The sequence below is a fragment of the Thalassophryne amazonica genome, chromosome 8 (genome assembly GCF_902500255.1).
Source record: "Thalassophryne amazonica chromosome 8, fThaAma1.1, whole genome shotgun sequence".
Lineage (NCBI taxonomy): Eukaryota > Metazoa > Chordata > Actinopteri > Batrachoidiformes > Batrachoididae > Thalassophryne > Thalassophryne amazonica.
In genome coordinates, this window is record NC_047110.1 from 66,370,041 (window position 1) to 66,385,326 (window position 15,286).

General features: G+C 40.5%; 1 protein-coding gene across 1 annotated transcript; it reads right to left on the reverse strand.

Annotated features, from left to right (window-relative positions):
- Window positions 1-11,973: 11,973 nt before the first annotated feature.
- si:dkeyp-59c12.1 (uncharacterized protein LOC555379 homolog) lies at window positions 11,974-12,937 on the reverse strand. Its single transcript, XM_034175620.1, has 4 exons — window positions 12,868-12,937; window positions 12,733-12,786; window positions 12,581-12,657; window positions 11,974-12,496 (listed from the first exon to the last, which is right to left on the reverse strand). Exons 1-4 carry the CDS (start codon window positions 12,914-12,916, stop codon window positions 12,071-12,073), a joined length of 606 nt encoding a protein of 201 aa, XP_034031511.1. The 5' UTR covers window positions 12,917-12,937; the 3' UTR covers window positions 11,974-12,070.
- Between the last annotated feature and the right edge of the window lie 2,349 nt (window positions 12,938-15,286).

The window sequence follows — 15,286 nt, forward strand, 5'->3', positions numbered from 1 at the left end:
CTAATGTTTAATAGACCACATTTAACTGTTTTAGTCTGTGGTGCAGTTGAAGGTGCTATATTATTTTTTCTTTTTGAATTTTTATGCTTAAATAGATTTTTGCTGGTTATTGGTAGTCTGGGAGCAGGCACCGTCTCTACGGGGATGGGGTAATGAGGGGATGGCAGGGGGAGAGAAGCTGCAGAGAGGTGTGTAAGACTACAACTCTGCTTCCTGGTCCCAACCCTGGATAGTCACGGTTTGGAGGATTTAAGAAAATTGGCCAGATTTCTAGAAATGAGAGCTGCTCCATCCAAAGTGGGATGGATGCCGTCTCTCCTAACAAGACCAGGTTTTCCCCAGAAGCTTTGCCAATTATCTATGAAGCCCACCTCATTTTTTGGACACCACTCAGACAGCCAGCAATTCAGGGAGAACATGCGGCTAAACATGTCACTCCCGGTCCGATTGGGGAGGGGCCCAGAGAAAACTACAGAGTCCGACATTGTTTTTGCAAAGTTACACACCGATTTAATGTTAATTTTAGTGACCTCCGATTGGCGTAACCGGGTGTCATTACTGCCGACGCGAATTACAATCTTACCAAATTTACGCTTAGCCTTAGCCAGCAGTTTCAAATTTCCTTCAATGTCGCCTGCTCTGGCCCCCGGAAGACAATTGACTATGGTTGCTGGTGTCGCTAACTTCACATTTCTCAAAACAGAGTCGCCAATAACCAGAGTTTGATCCTCGGCGGGTGTGTCGTCGAGTGGGGAAAAGTGGTTAGAGATGTGAACGGGTTGGCGGTGTACACGGGGCTTCTGTTTAGGGCTACGCTTCCTCCTCACAGTCACCCAGTCAGCCTGCTTTCCCGGCTGCTCGGGATCTGCCAGGGGGTAACTAACGGCAGCTAAGCTACCTTGGTCCACGGTGCGGAGCCGAGTCTCCAATTCGCCCAGCCTGGCCTCCAAAGCTACGAATAAGCTACACTTATTACAAGTACCATTACTGCTAAAGGAGGCCGAGGAATAACTAAACATTTCACGCCCAGAGCAGAAAAGTGCGGGAGAGACAGGAGAAGCCGCCATGCTAAATCGGCTAAGAGCTAGTAGCTACGCTAAGCTAGCAGATTCCTAAAAACACGCAAAGTGAATAATGTGTAAATAATTTAGAGGTGATTCAGCAGAAGGAGTGCTTTAGTTAAGGCACGTAAAGATTACACTGGGAAACAAATCGTAATCTAGATAACTAGATCAATCTAACTGCGCAGATTAAACAGCTAACAGATACAGCAAAACACCGCTGTGCTCCGGAACAGGAAGTGATACAATACCGCAGTGAGAGCCAACCACCAGTAGAGGCAGATAAATGAGACGGGTTGCATCAGGAAAGGTGTCCAATGCAAACTTTGCCAAACCAAACATACAGAAAACAAACTGAATTTCCATACTAAATTTGTTGAGGCTTGGGTTAACAATGGCCGCCAGTTAACCCACAGGGTGCTGGTGGAAAATGGGCTGATGTTGGACAAAGATCAACTCAGAATAGGTTGAATCTGAGTTAAGCGTCTACACTAAAGGTCACATTACTTCCAATGAAGTTAGGGCATTGTGTGAAATGTAAGTAAAAACAGAATACAATGATTTTCAAAACCTCTTCAACCTATATTCAACTGAATACACCACACTCTAAGAAATGAAACACAGACGTGTTAAATGTAATTAATACTATTATTTTCAATATACTTGAAATTGTTAATTTTATGGATTTTAGTAATAATGTTTCATTTGATTTAATTAATTTCAACTACAATATTGTTTTGCACTTAATTGACAGTTATGTGGAAAAAGTTACCTTAACTTTATCAATTAATTTCAATGTTTTATTTCTTAGAGTACACAAAGACAAGATATTTAATGTTTAAACTGATAAACTTTATTGTTTTTGTGCTAATATTTGCTCATTTTTAAAATGGATGCCTGCAACACGTTTCAAAAAAGCTGGGACAGTGGTATGTTTACCACTGTGTTACATCACCTTTCCTTCTAACAACACTCAGTAAGCATTTGGGAACTGACGACACTAATTGTTGAAGCTTTGTAGGTGAAATTCTTTTCCATTCTTGCTTGATGTACAACTTCTGTTGTTCAACAGTCTTTTTTATACCCAATCATGACACTCACAATTAGTGTTTGAATATAGGTTGAAGGGGATTTACATCCCAGCTTCATTGGAATTGGGGTTGTACAAGACGTCGTACTTGTGAGGTTGGACAAAGTTGAACAACAGTCAAGCGGAACACTGATGTTACGGGAACTACGCAAACAATAAGGAACTGTTAAGACAGGCCACAAAATGAAATAGGGATGAATTGAGGTTGCTGTTGTGATTCGTTCACATTTTTCAAGTTTGAACATTCTGATGAAGCCCCACCTGCAGGAATAAAGCTGGATGACGGTTAAACGATGCCTCCGAAACACAACATGATGGGAAACAAAGTCTCCGAAAGTCAACGTAAGTCCAGATTTCTTGTTTCGTTTGGGCTTCATTGTTCCTTGTTAGTGCCATGTGACCAGCTGTGTATGTGTGTGTGTGTGTGTGTGGGAGGGGGGATAAATTCAGGGTTTATTGAAGAAAACCTGCTCACATCTAGGTTAAGTTCACACATTAAGTTACCATTGTAAGTGACTCTTACCTCCCTTTCTTAATTTACAGCCCCCTCTGTTCATATGTAGTATAATGAAATATTTTCTATAATATACATAAAAACTTTCATTGCATGTTGACAAACAAAACAAAAACAGGGATAACTGCAACATTTTTAATAACAAAGGCTAATCCGTGCTGTGTAAGCCTGATCATGCCAGATCTCAGAAGCTATGCAGTGTGGAGCCTGGTTAGTTCTTGGATGGGAGACCTCTTCGGAACACCAGGGCCTGTGTGTGGCATCCGGCGTAAAACCTGTGTGGCAAATTCCATTGAGGATCAGGCTGTATCTGCTGTGGTAACCCTGAGCAAAATGAGAGCAGCCAAACGGACAACCACATTGATGAATTTAGTTGTATTTATTTATGTGTGTATGCGTGTGCTTGTGTATGTGGCTGTAGCATCCATGTGCCTGTCTGTAACCTGTCTAGTACCTGCTGCAAGGCAACATTCAAGTCAACATCCACCATTATGAAGTGATGAGTCGTTCATCTTCACACCTGATTTAATTTATCAGCTCACGTGCGAGAATTTATCTTACTTCTCCTCCACATGAACCCCTCCTGTGTGAAGAACTCAGTCATGGCTTTTATATTAGATCACAGCTCTGTCCTGCAGGCGTCACGACTCCACATTGCAGCATCACGGCTGTCAAATGCTGATTACATCTCATGGGCTCAACACAAAACTTACTACTGTAATTTCCAGTCTATAGAGCGCACCTGAATATAAGCTGCACCCACCAATTTTAATAAGAAATTACATAAATAAGGCGCACTTGTCTATAAGCCGCAGGTCTCCATGTTGTAACATGAGATATTTACACAGAAAGATGTTAGAAAGATTTTTTAACTTATAATTAAATACGTACTGTAAATGCTTTTTTTCTGACGAGCACGTCATCCAGCGCACGCATGGTTTCTTGCGGCGTCTCTGCTCCACACGGAGAACTGAGTACCATTTCAATTTTTTTGTTTGTTTTTCTTTGTGGATCATGAGATAATGTCATCGTGCAGCCAGGATCACCTTGTGTCTGTGGTAAACGAGACGTTAAGGTGCTGTGACGTTTTCAACTTGTAGCGCAAAGACAGAGACACAGTGGGGAAGGGGGGGGGGGGCTCCGCTGACTGATCTGACTGTAGCGCAAAGTGCCAGAGGGACTTTTCTTCAGCCATGACAAGGATTTAAGTGTTTTCAGATGTCGTTTTCTTCCGGACATGTGGATGAATCCACTAAAACTCACAGGTAAGACTTTATATTTATTGTGTGTGTGAATTTACGCTGCATGAGGACCGCAGCTTTCAGCCAATTAATGGACAGCATCAATTGATGTATTTAAACTTAGGAGAAAGCCTGTAAAAATCTATAAATTAGCTGCATCATTGTTTAAACCACAGTGTTTAAAGCGTGTGAAAAAAAAGTAGCAGCTTATAGTCTGGAAATTAAGGTATTTTTCCTTAAGTGGACAAATTTTTTCAGTTTGGATCTCATGCTTCTCTGCCATTATTAACTTTTTCATACATGCTCAGTAACACTGTCGAGCAGGTAGCTGAGTGGACAAGGAGCTGACCTGTCAATAAGTCGACCTGAGTTCTAATCCTGCACATGCAACCTGTGTCTTTGGACAAGGCACTTAATCTACATTGTCTCAGCCCACCCAGCTGTAAATTGGTACCAGCCTCAGCTGGGAAAGTAACCTGCATTGGACTGAGTCCCATTCAGGAGGAGTCACAGACTCTTATCTGCTTGATGCTATGGAGTCTGGAGATTAGCACCAACAGACCTTAGGGCCTATATAGGACTTACTACTTCTAGGTAACCATGCATGAAGACAGTCAGGGCTACGACACTCTGACATTTGACCACCAATGACCTTCACTCAAATTATTGACCTCTAAGTGGGCTTGCTGGCTGGAATATACCTCTTTTCCACATTTTGTCAAAATTGGCTTGAAAATCACATTCTTTAACCTTTGCCAAAAAGAATCATTTAGTGCCTATTTCTTGGTCAATCTTCAATCATATACCACATTTGGGAGAACTCAGCAAAAGGACATGGGAGGACAAGGCCAACAAACAGACAGGCAGACATGACCTTGACCCCAATCATAGACGTTTGACAAATCTGACCTTGCCAGGCGAATGTAGAAATCAAAGTGAACAGCTAAAATTTTGACCTTCAATCCCACTAACCTTGACCCCAGTGAATAAACGTTGCCAAATTTAACCTTGCCTGGACAATTCCAGACTGTACTTCTGTTTGTGTGTCAAGTTTAGGGCAAGCTGGAGTGAAAAACCTAAATCTTGACCTTTGGTCTCCAATGAACTTGACCCCATTGATTGACTTTTGATAAATTTGTTCTCACCTGAACAGTTCCAGACCCCACCTATGTATATGTTCCAAGTCTGAGGAACATTGTAGTGAAAAAATATATTAAAAATTTACCTTTAACCCAAATGACCTTGACCTTTGCCAAAACAATCTCTTCAAAGACTAGTCTTTGTACAAGCTTCATCAACATACCAGGTTTGGTGGACACTGGCCCTCGGTCCTTGGAGGAGTGAGGGAACAGATGAACAAATGCTGGTCAAATTATAATATGCTGTTACTATTTAACATGATATCTGAGCGATATCTTCATTATAATTTAGTAATTATAAGTAGAGAGAAGAGCACTCAGGCAGTTTGTGATGTCTCTTTACAGTGAATTTTTCTGATCTGTACTCTTCATAGCAGAAGTGTGGACTAATGAGGCTGTTGGCCCGTAAACTTGTTAATTTGACTCTTTTGTTTTCTTAGATTCCTGTTGAATAGAACAACCTGAATAAAGTGGGACAGAAAAATAAACCGGTGTTCAACAGTTTGTAGCTTCTCAGATTGACTTTACCAAACATGAAACACACACACACACAAAAATTAAATGTTAACAAAATAAAATAATATGAACTTTGATCGTTGACTCATTTCACCACGGTGGTGCACACCAGGGACTTATTTTGGAAGCACTGAGCCGTGCATCTCTGCGGGGGGTTTCTTTATTCTTTGCAGGGGAGCGCAGCAATGAGTGCATGAACAACAAAATAGTTTGCATTTTTAAAGAGTTATCACATTTCATTTTAAATATAATTCTTGAAAAGGGTCACTGGGCATCTCGGTTGTTTTTTTCAGTCCTCACATTCCAGACTCCCTGTGCGAATCTTTTAACAGGAAAGTCCACAGTCCAGCTGAAAATGAGGGGCATTAACTTCTGTAGATGACAACATTCTCAACATTTTTCACATGTGAGGCACTTAAACGAAACTCAGAGCAGCTGTAGAAACATCACGAACACGTGCCACTGAGCGCTGTGTAGTTACCAACTGAAGAACATGATGCTGATCATTTACTGGCCTCTTTTTGTTGCAATCCTTTACAGACACACACAGATGGTGACTGTGACTTTAATATTTCTGTCAGAGTTTTTGTTGTCTTTGTTTATTACATTTTTGAACTTGTTTACTCCAGTTGTAATTAATTTGCCCAGTCAGGAAGTTGAACCTTATGTTTAAAAACAGTGACCACTGAAAATGCAATTTTTGGATTGTTGTAACCACGTTTGATTTTGTTCTGATTCTTGTTAATTAAACGACACATTTTTGGTCGACGACTGAATGTTAAAATGAACATGAATATTAAATTGGAACACTTATCTCTCAGTATGATGGCTTTCCTTGTGCTGGGGTGCTGCTGGGTAACTGGTTTACGGTGCATCCAGAAAGTATTCACCGCGCTTCACTTTTTCTACATTTTGTTATGTTACAACCTTATTCCAAAATTGAGTCAATTAATAGTTTCACTAAAAATTCTACTCACGACACCCCATAATGACAACATGAAAAAAGTTTTTGTTTTTTTGTTTGTTTGGTTTTTTAGGAAATCACATGTACATAAGTATTCACACCCTTTGATCAGTACTTCATTCATGCATCTTTGGCAGCAATTACAGCCTCAAGTCGCACCAATCTGGGCATTTTTGTCCATTCCTCTTTGCAGCACCTCTCAAGCTCGATCAGGTTGGATGGGGAGCGTCGGTGCACAGACACTTTCATATCTCTCCAGAGATGTTCAATCAGATTCAGGTCTGGGCTCTGGCTGGGCCACTCAAGGACATTCACACAGTTGTCCTGAATCCACTCCCTTGATATCTTGGCTGTGTGTTTAGGGTCATTTGCCTATTGAAAGATGAACCGTTATCCCAGTCTGAGGTCAAGAGCGCTCTGGAGCAGGTTTTCATCCAGGATGTCTCTGTACATTGCTGCATTCATCTTTCCCTCAATCCTGACTAGTCTCCCAGTTCCTGCCGTTGAAAAACATCCCCACAGCATGATGCTGCCACCACCATGCTTCACTGTAGGGACGGTGCCTGTTTCCTCCAAACATGACACCTGGCATTCACACCAACGAGTTCAATCTTTGTCTCATCAGACCAGAGAATTTTGTTTCTCATGGACTGAGAGTCCTTCAGGTGCCTTTTGGCAGCCAACTGCCATGTGCCTTTTACTAAGGAGTGGCTTCTGTCTGGCCGCTCTACCATACAGGCCTGAATGGTGGATTGGTGCAGAGATGGTTGTCCTTCTGGAAGGTTCTCCTCCTTCCACAGGGGAATGCTGGAGCTCTGACAGAGTGACAATTGTTAGATTGTTGGTCACCTCCCTGACTAAGGCTCTTCTCCCCCGATCGCTCAGTTTAAACGGGCGGCCAGCTCTAGTAAGAGCTCTGGTGGATCCGAACTTCTTCTTCCATTTATGGATGATGGAGGCCACTGTGCTAATTGGGACCTTCAAAGCAGCAGAAATGTTTCTCTACCCTTCCCGAGATTTGTGCCTCAAGACAATCCTGTCTCTGAGGTCTACAGACAATTCCTTTGACTTCATGCTTGGTTTGTGCTCTTGTGGACTTGTAGACAGGTGTGTGCCTTTCCAAATCATGTCCAGTCAACTGAATTTACCCCAGGTGGACTCCAATTAAGCTGTAGAAACATCTCAAGGATGATCAGTGGAAACAGGAGGCACCTGAGCTCAATTTTGAGCTTCATGGCAAAGGCTGTGAATACTTATGTACATGTGATTTCTTCATTTTTTTATTTTCAATAAATTTGCAAAAATCTAAAACTTTTTTCACATTGTCATTATGGGGTATTGTATGTAGAATTTTGAGAAAGAAAATGAATTTTACCCATTTTGGAAAAGTGCTGTAACATAACAAAATGTGTAAAAAGTGAAGCCCTGTGAATACTTTCTGGATGCACTGTATACACTCACCGGCCACTTTATTAGGTACTCCTTGCCAATACCGGGTTGGACCCCCTTTTGCTTTCAAAACTGCCTTAATTCTTTGTGGCATAGATTCAACAAGGTGTTGGAAACATTTTCATAAATATTGGTCCATACTGACATGATAGCATCACGTAGTTGCCCATTGAACCAGTCTTCCCATTCTTCTCTGACCTCTGACATCAACAAGGCATTTTCATCCACAAACCTGGATATCTTCTCTTTTTTTGGACCATTCTCTGTGAACTCTAGAGATGGTTGTGCGTGAAAATCCCAGTAGATCAGCAGTTTCTGAAATAATCAGACCAGCCTGTCTGGCTCCAACAGCACTACCACGATCAAAGTGACTTAAATCCCATTTCTTCCCCATTCTGATGCTCAGTTTGAACTTCAGCAAGTCATCTTCACCACATCTAGATGCCTAAATGCCTTGAGTTAATGCCATGTGGCTCATAAGCTTATTTGTGTTAACAAGCAATTGAACAGGTGTACCTAATAAAGTGGCCAGTGAGTGTATGCTCTTTTGGGAAGGATGAACAAATGTAACATCCACATTTGTGTGAACCTGCATTTCTGCTGGCACCTCTTAGTGATGGATGTGAGATCACACAGAGGATGACTGGATGTACGTACTCATTCTTTCATGCCCCTTTCTCAATTAAAAACAAAATGTCCCAAAAACCCACTTGATATTTGTATAATAATCTAAATGAAATTTAATGAGTTTAATAAGCAAAGTCATCACTGTGCAAGTCCTTCTTCATCCACGTTCAGGCAGATCTGGTTATTGAGTTCCAGATCTACTGGGGTTAAACATTCAACACAATGTGAGGTGTCACATTCTTTGTTGATTGCAATCCAGGGGGTCACTGTTTCCCCTCCAAAAATGGGGCAGCAAGTCCTTGCTTCCCATCTGTTCCTATGATGCCTGCACTTTGAAAAAAAAAATGTTATATTTATTTAATCTAGTTATGACAACCAGTTCCACAAAACCTGGTTGTTTAAATGCAGAAAGCAAATTGTTACAATTAGATTTTCCCCATTTAAACAGTCAGGCTTTGAGGAACCACTCGATGTAATGAAATTAAGTAAATGAAGTGTTTATGAGAAATGAAATTGAAAATGTAAATTCAATAGAAAATGTAAATTCACATCAAAACACATTCAAAAATGGAGAGATTTCCAAAAATAAAATGAAAATAGGCCCTGTGATAGACTGTCCAGAGTGGACCCTGCCTCTCACCCAGTGACTGCTGGGACAGGCTCCAACCTTCCCACTGTAAGCCTGAACTGGAATAAGCGGGTTTCGGAAATGGATAAATGGATGTCCACTGTCCCTGAGTAGAACCCTGTTTCATAAGTTACACTATGTCCAGTCTCATCAGCCACAGCAACAAAAGCCTAGAGCTCTTTCAGACTTGTTATGGGTGATCTTGGTGGCTTCCCTCATTTGACATTATCTTGCATGGTCAATCAGTGTTTGAGAACGACCTACTCCAGGCACATTTAACCACACTGTACCACACTGTCTGATGTAAATAAAGTCCAAGACATATTCAGTAACTTGGAATTTTTTTTTATGCATCCTAAAGTAGACTGGCTGTAAATGTGATGATTTACTGTAAATTCATTAAAAGGTGCCAATAATGCTGCCACGCATATATTTTCAGCTGTTTTTTTCTTCTTCTTTGTTTGTTTTGTTTTGGGGGTCTTGGGGGGGGGGGGGGGGGTTATTGTTTTGTTTTTTGTCCTGTAAAAGGTAATTGTCATTCTGAAAGTACACAATTGGTTCATTTCTATTTATTTATGAACACTGTCATTAAAGACCAATGATGCCAATAATCCTGTGCAGTATGTTATTAAGACACATACATCAATGCAGGAGCATGATGTCATTTATTTTACTTGAAAAGATGTAAGAAGACCAGTCTACATCCAGACCACCTGTATTCACGCCCACATACCAAAGAAACTGACTGATTACGATGTGCAGCATTTGACTTGTAGAATCAATGCACACAGCTCAGATATGTGTATTTTAAGATTTATTTATACATTTTTAAAAGGTCAAACAGTTTAGACAATGACACACAGTCAACTCATTAATATATAAAGTTTTTTTTTCATCTTTTTCCAGTGTTTAGACTTGAATAAATATGTAACTCTTACCGTACTTCACAGATTTATGGAATTTTTGTGAATAATCCGCATGTATACAATAATTAGAATTACAGGGTTTTGAACAGTTTTTTAGTGACCTTTGCAATAAGTCCAGTAAAATGAGCATAAAACCCTCAGAAGTCTTTGGTTTATAACAGTGAAAGGCTCATTATGTTTGTGCACTGAATCTCATTCAGTGTAAAGATTACAAGAAATTAAATACAAAACATATCCCTCTGATAAATCACATACAAAACTACAAGTTTCATGTCAAAAATGTAAATAATGACAGGTACCTTTTGGTGTTTCTCTGTAATCGGTTGATTTAACAATTTTTCACAAAATGTTTTATTGTCTACATGTCTTGTGACATTTAATGGCTTTTGGTCTTTTCTGGAGTGTTTTTAGTTCTTGCCTCGGTGTTGCTCCCTCTGTGGCCATTGTTGTTCTTTTTGGCATCATGATAATGAATGAATGAATGAATGAATGAATGAATGAATGAATGAATGAATGAATTTATGTATTTGGCACACAGATCAACAAGAACAAAAACTCATAAAAAGAACAACTAAACAGAGTGCCCGTGTAACCGAAAGGGTGCAGGCAGAAGCAAAGCTTATAAAAAATACCCACCCCTTATACTATAATAAAATAAAGAATATATATATATATATATATATATATATATATGCATAACACCAAATACATATATACATACAAAAACAGTGCATAATTCACAATCATAATAATGTCACTGAGAGCAAATAAAACAAATAAGTCAAATATTTGACTTGAAAGTGTTAAAATAACGTGTTATTTTAACACTTTCAGTGTCAAGCCTGGCACAGGACTTGGACTATGTGCTGGTGCCACATGTCACAGCATCCATAACACTGCAGAAGCACCTTGGGATGCCACCTGGATGGCAACCACCCATGCAAACAACAGGTTCATCTACACCCACGAAAAGGTATCCACCTATCTGCTACAGACTTGTCCCGTCGCTGGCATGCAGGTGCTGAGACACCTGCATTGTGGATCATGCCCAGACAAACACATCACATGACCTCAATTTTGTAGCTTCCCTCACAATACAAGTGAAATTCCTAATGTTCGTCTCCCTAAGTAGGCATTCGTTGAACACAAAGCCATTCCACCAGTACACAAGGATCCTCCAATGACACCCCCCCCCCCCCCCCCCTCACAATTCCAGAGACATCCAGTCTTCACCTTCAGTCATCAGTTTGTATCCAAGTCTCACAACCATACAGTAAGACAGAAAGAACCAGGACCATAAAGACTTGGACCTTCGTTCTCCTGCAAAGATATTGTCATTGCCAAACACCTCCCTCAAACGACCTCATGAATCCATAAGGTGTTCCCATGCATCTCAAACTAATGCAGAGCGCTGGAGTTACTTCTTTTGCTGTGATAGTGATAGTGATAGCGATAACGATACTGCCTTATCACCAAAAGGTTGTGGGTTCAGTGGTCCTATAAACAATGGCAAAACAATGATACTTTTCCAAAGAGTTAAAGTACTATACAGTATAGTACTATAGCATAATATGAGAAATATACAGTAAATTTTGCAGAATTAAACTGAATGTGCAGTGAGTCAATTTCACTCTTGAACTCGTCCCATTCCAATGTAAAATCTATCATAGTGTGAAATCAGCTCTATCAGTTCGAATGCTATTAAAGTTGATCAACCCGATTTAACACCGATGGAGTTGATTGAACAGTATTTTGAATGGGACCACATATAGAGTAATAAAGAGTTGATACTTTAACACAACTGAAACCATAACTTTAACTATGAACTGGAGAGTATCTGAGGAACTGTGCAAGCAGAAAGAACACTGAAGGTTTTAATATTTAATTTCCATCCAGGCGAGCTTTCTTTGGCTTTCTAAAAGGAGTCTGTCCATCTTCTGGTGAACACTGCAGACATGCTTTTGACTATACCCTTCAATCTCAGTGGCCTTTTTGTTGCCAGTTTGGTGTCCTTCATCCTGCCCATCAGTCCGTGAAACACCGTGAGCACACTGTGGTAGTTCTCTGCTGCAGACACTTCACAGAAGTGGCCATCTGCGGACACAGCCAGCCGCTGACCCTCCTCGCTCAGCACTGTGCGCCTGTGGTGCAGGTCACTTTTGTTACCAACAACCGCTATGGGCACTTTGTCAGGGTTCAGGTAGTCTTTTGTGGATCTGATGGTCTGAATCAGTCTTGCAACTGTGTTGAAACTGGCTCGATCACAAATGCTGTAGACAAGAACATATCCGTCTGCCCAGTGGACCTTCTTCTCAAAGAGGGAAGAGTCTGAGCACAAATCCTGTGCAAATACGCATTCATTATTCTACATCCATGGAGGGAAAGACTTTCATAACAACACTCAGAACTTTTTTTATGCCCTTACATGAGAATAAGGTGAATCCCAGATGTTCAGGGTCATTTCTTTCCCACCTACCACTAGACTGTGGCTGTAGATGGATTCTGCAAGAAAGAACTAAGAAAGTTCATGCAAATTCATACAACCGTGTCTACGCTGTCAACAGTGTGGACACATACCTATGTCCCCATACTCTCCGATGAATCGCTGAGTCAACAGCCGCACAGTCAGTGCTGAAAAGCAGGAATTATTAACTCGGCATGAGCTATGGAAACACATTATGTGCTGAAAGGTCTGCTATAAGTCTGTTTTACCTGATTTACCGACACTCTCCATCCCCATAATGGCTATGTTAACCTCCATTCTCAGTTTTATAGCTGAGTTCAGGTCCTTGAGGTGCAGTGAAAGCTGCTGTTGGTTGACAGGTGTCTTTTATAGGACAGGGAGGTAGGTGGAGCAAGCAAACAATTCAAAACAACGGCTGCCTGGTGATTCCTGACACGTAAGCAAGAGAACTTCCTGTTTTATTTAACACATTATTTTCTACATTCAGGGTTGTAGCCAGGGGTTCCCACTGCATGCCACAGTACCTACCCACCCCACACCATTGATCTCCATGCTTAAATCCCCAGCATTACATACAGCATTACAACAGAAATATACATGTTTACAACACTTGGCTGGTACAAAAAAAAAAAAAAAAAAAAATGTTTTGGTCTCTATAGTTTCCATAATCATGACAACTGTATGGGGGGGATTTTTCAATAACTCATCAGTTTATTGCTATTTTTAAAGCCATAATAAAGGTGTGTGGTTGCTTTGAATGAAAGCTACTTTGACCAGCAAGATCATTCTGGCTCTGTTAGCTGTGGCTACTAGCTGTAGTGGACTTAATTAATTTGATTAAGTCCAAATTAATTTATATTTAATGTGCATTTTATTGCATGAAATAAGTATTTCATACAATAAAAAACAGACAATAAAATACAGACCTTAATATTTGGTACTAATAATTATGCCAACAGTTGTTGCCTTCTCACCAAGCTGCTTGTCTGTTGTCCTATAGTCCATCCCAGTCTTGTGCAGGTCTACAGTTTTGTCCCTGGTGTCCTTCGACAGCTCTTTGGTCTTGGCTATGGTGGACAGGTTGGAGTGTGATTGATTGAGTGTGTGAACAGGTGTCTTTTATACAGGTAACAAGTTCAAACAGGTGCAATTAATACAGGTAAAGAGTGCAGAATAAGAGGGCTTCTTATAGAAAAACTAACAGGTCTGTGAGAGCCAGAATTCTTGCTGGTTGGTAGGTGATCAAATACTTATTTGATACAATAAAATGCAAATTAATTATTTAAAAGCATACAATGTAGTTTTCTGATTTTTTTTATTTTTTTTATTTTTTTATTCTGTTCTTCACAGTTGAACTGTACCTATGATAAAAATTACAGACCTCTCCATTCTTTGTAGGTGGGAAAACTTGCAAAATAGACAGCTAATTCCTGGGCAACCCATAAATGGGTAAGTACAGTGAGGTGAATACATTTGGTCCTGAACTGCCATTTGGATTCAGACCAGATGAGCTTCAAAGCCGCTGTTCAGAAAACCTATTGGTGGCATTCCAGAGTTTGTTCAGTGCATATATTCAGTCCTTGATTAAATCAAAAGTTATGTGTGGTCATTTATGATGCTTGAATATCTATCTTAGATAAAGGATCAGGTACAAAGGAGACCCAAGGCTAAAGAAATACTGTCTGAAATAGTCAGAGGATAAATGCACCCAATTTAAAATGCAGTGAACCAGAACGTGAGGTCACTGGACAGAGGTGTTTGGTGATGTTGATATCTTTGCAGGAAAATGAAGGACCAAGTCTTTAGGTGGTCCTTCTTGTATGATTGTGAGACTTGGACACTACCCAGTGACCTACGGTAACAACTAGATGTCTTTGGTACTAGGTCTCCAGGAAGCAAGCATCAGCTCTCTGGCCATGATCCAGCCAGGACAGTTGTGTGGTGTGGTTCACACCACGATACTGGCACAGGCTCCCAGACCTCACGTGGACCAGAACAAAATCAGATACAATTGTACAATGCCACAATCATGAACAAGCTACTAGTTAACAAGCTGGAGGAACCACTTGGCTCATAGTGAGCAACATCTTCACTGATATCACTGAAGAAATTTACTGATAAATTTTCTTCCTTGTTCCAGTTATAAGCTCAACATTCAGGTCCCAAAGACCTCTTGTTAGGTGGTGTACTGGAATTGTGTAGCACTGAGCTATGCGATGTGCTTGGTGGCAGCACACTGCCTTGAAAAGTCAGTGGGGGTGGTGGGCAAGTGGTTAAGTGTGCGTGTTTCCAGTGTGGAAGTTTTCTGGTTCAAACCCCACCCCTGCCCATTCTCCAGTATGGCGCTGTGTCAGGAAGGGTAACAGTTGTGCCAAATCAATATGCAGATTAGTTGTGGTGACCCGGAGTGAAAACACACAAGTTGCTGCATTGAAAGCTCAAATGTGGCCTAACTCAAACCTGATGGTTTTGTGAGCACATCCAGAGGCTGAAAGTAACAACAATAAATGAATGAGAATGTCTGAATTTCTACAAGCTTAAGATCAAATTAATAATCAATATAAATAGAATAACAGGTTGAGGAACATTCTTACAGTCCGCTATGAACTTGTTTATCAGATCAAGGGATGGATGGATCCTGATTTTTATACTTAATGCTGTATTTTA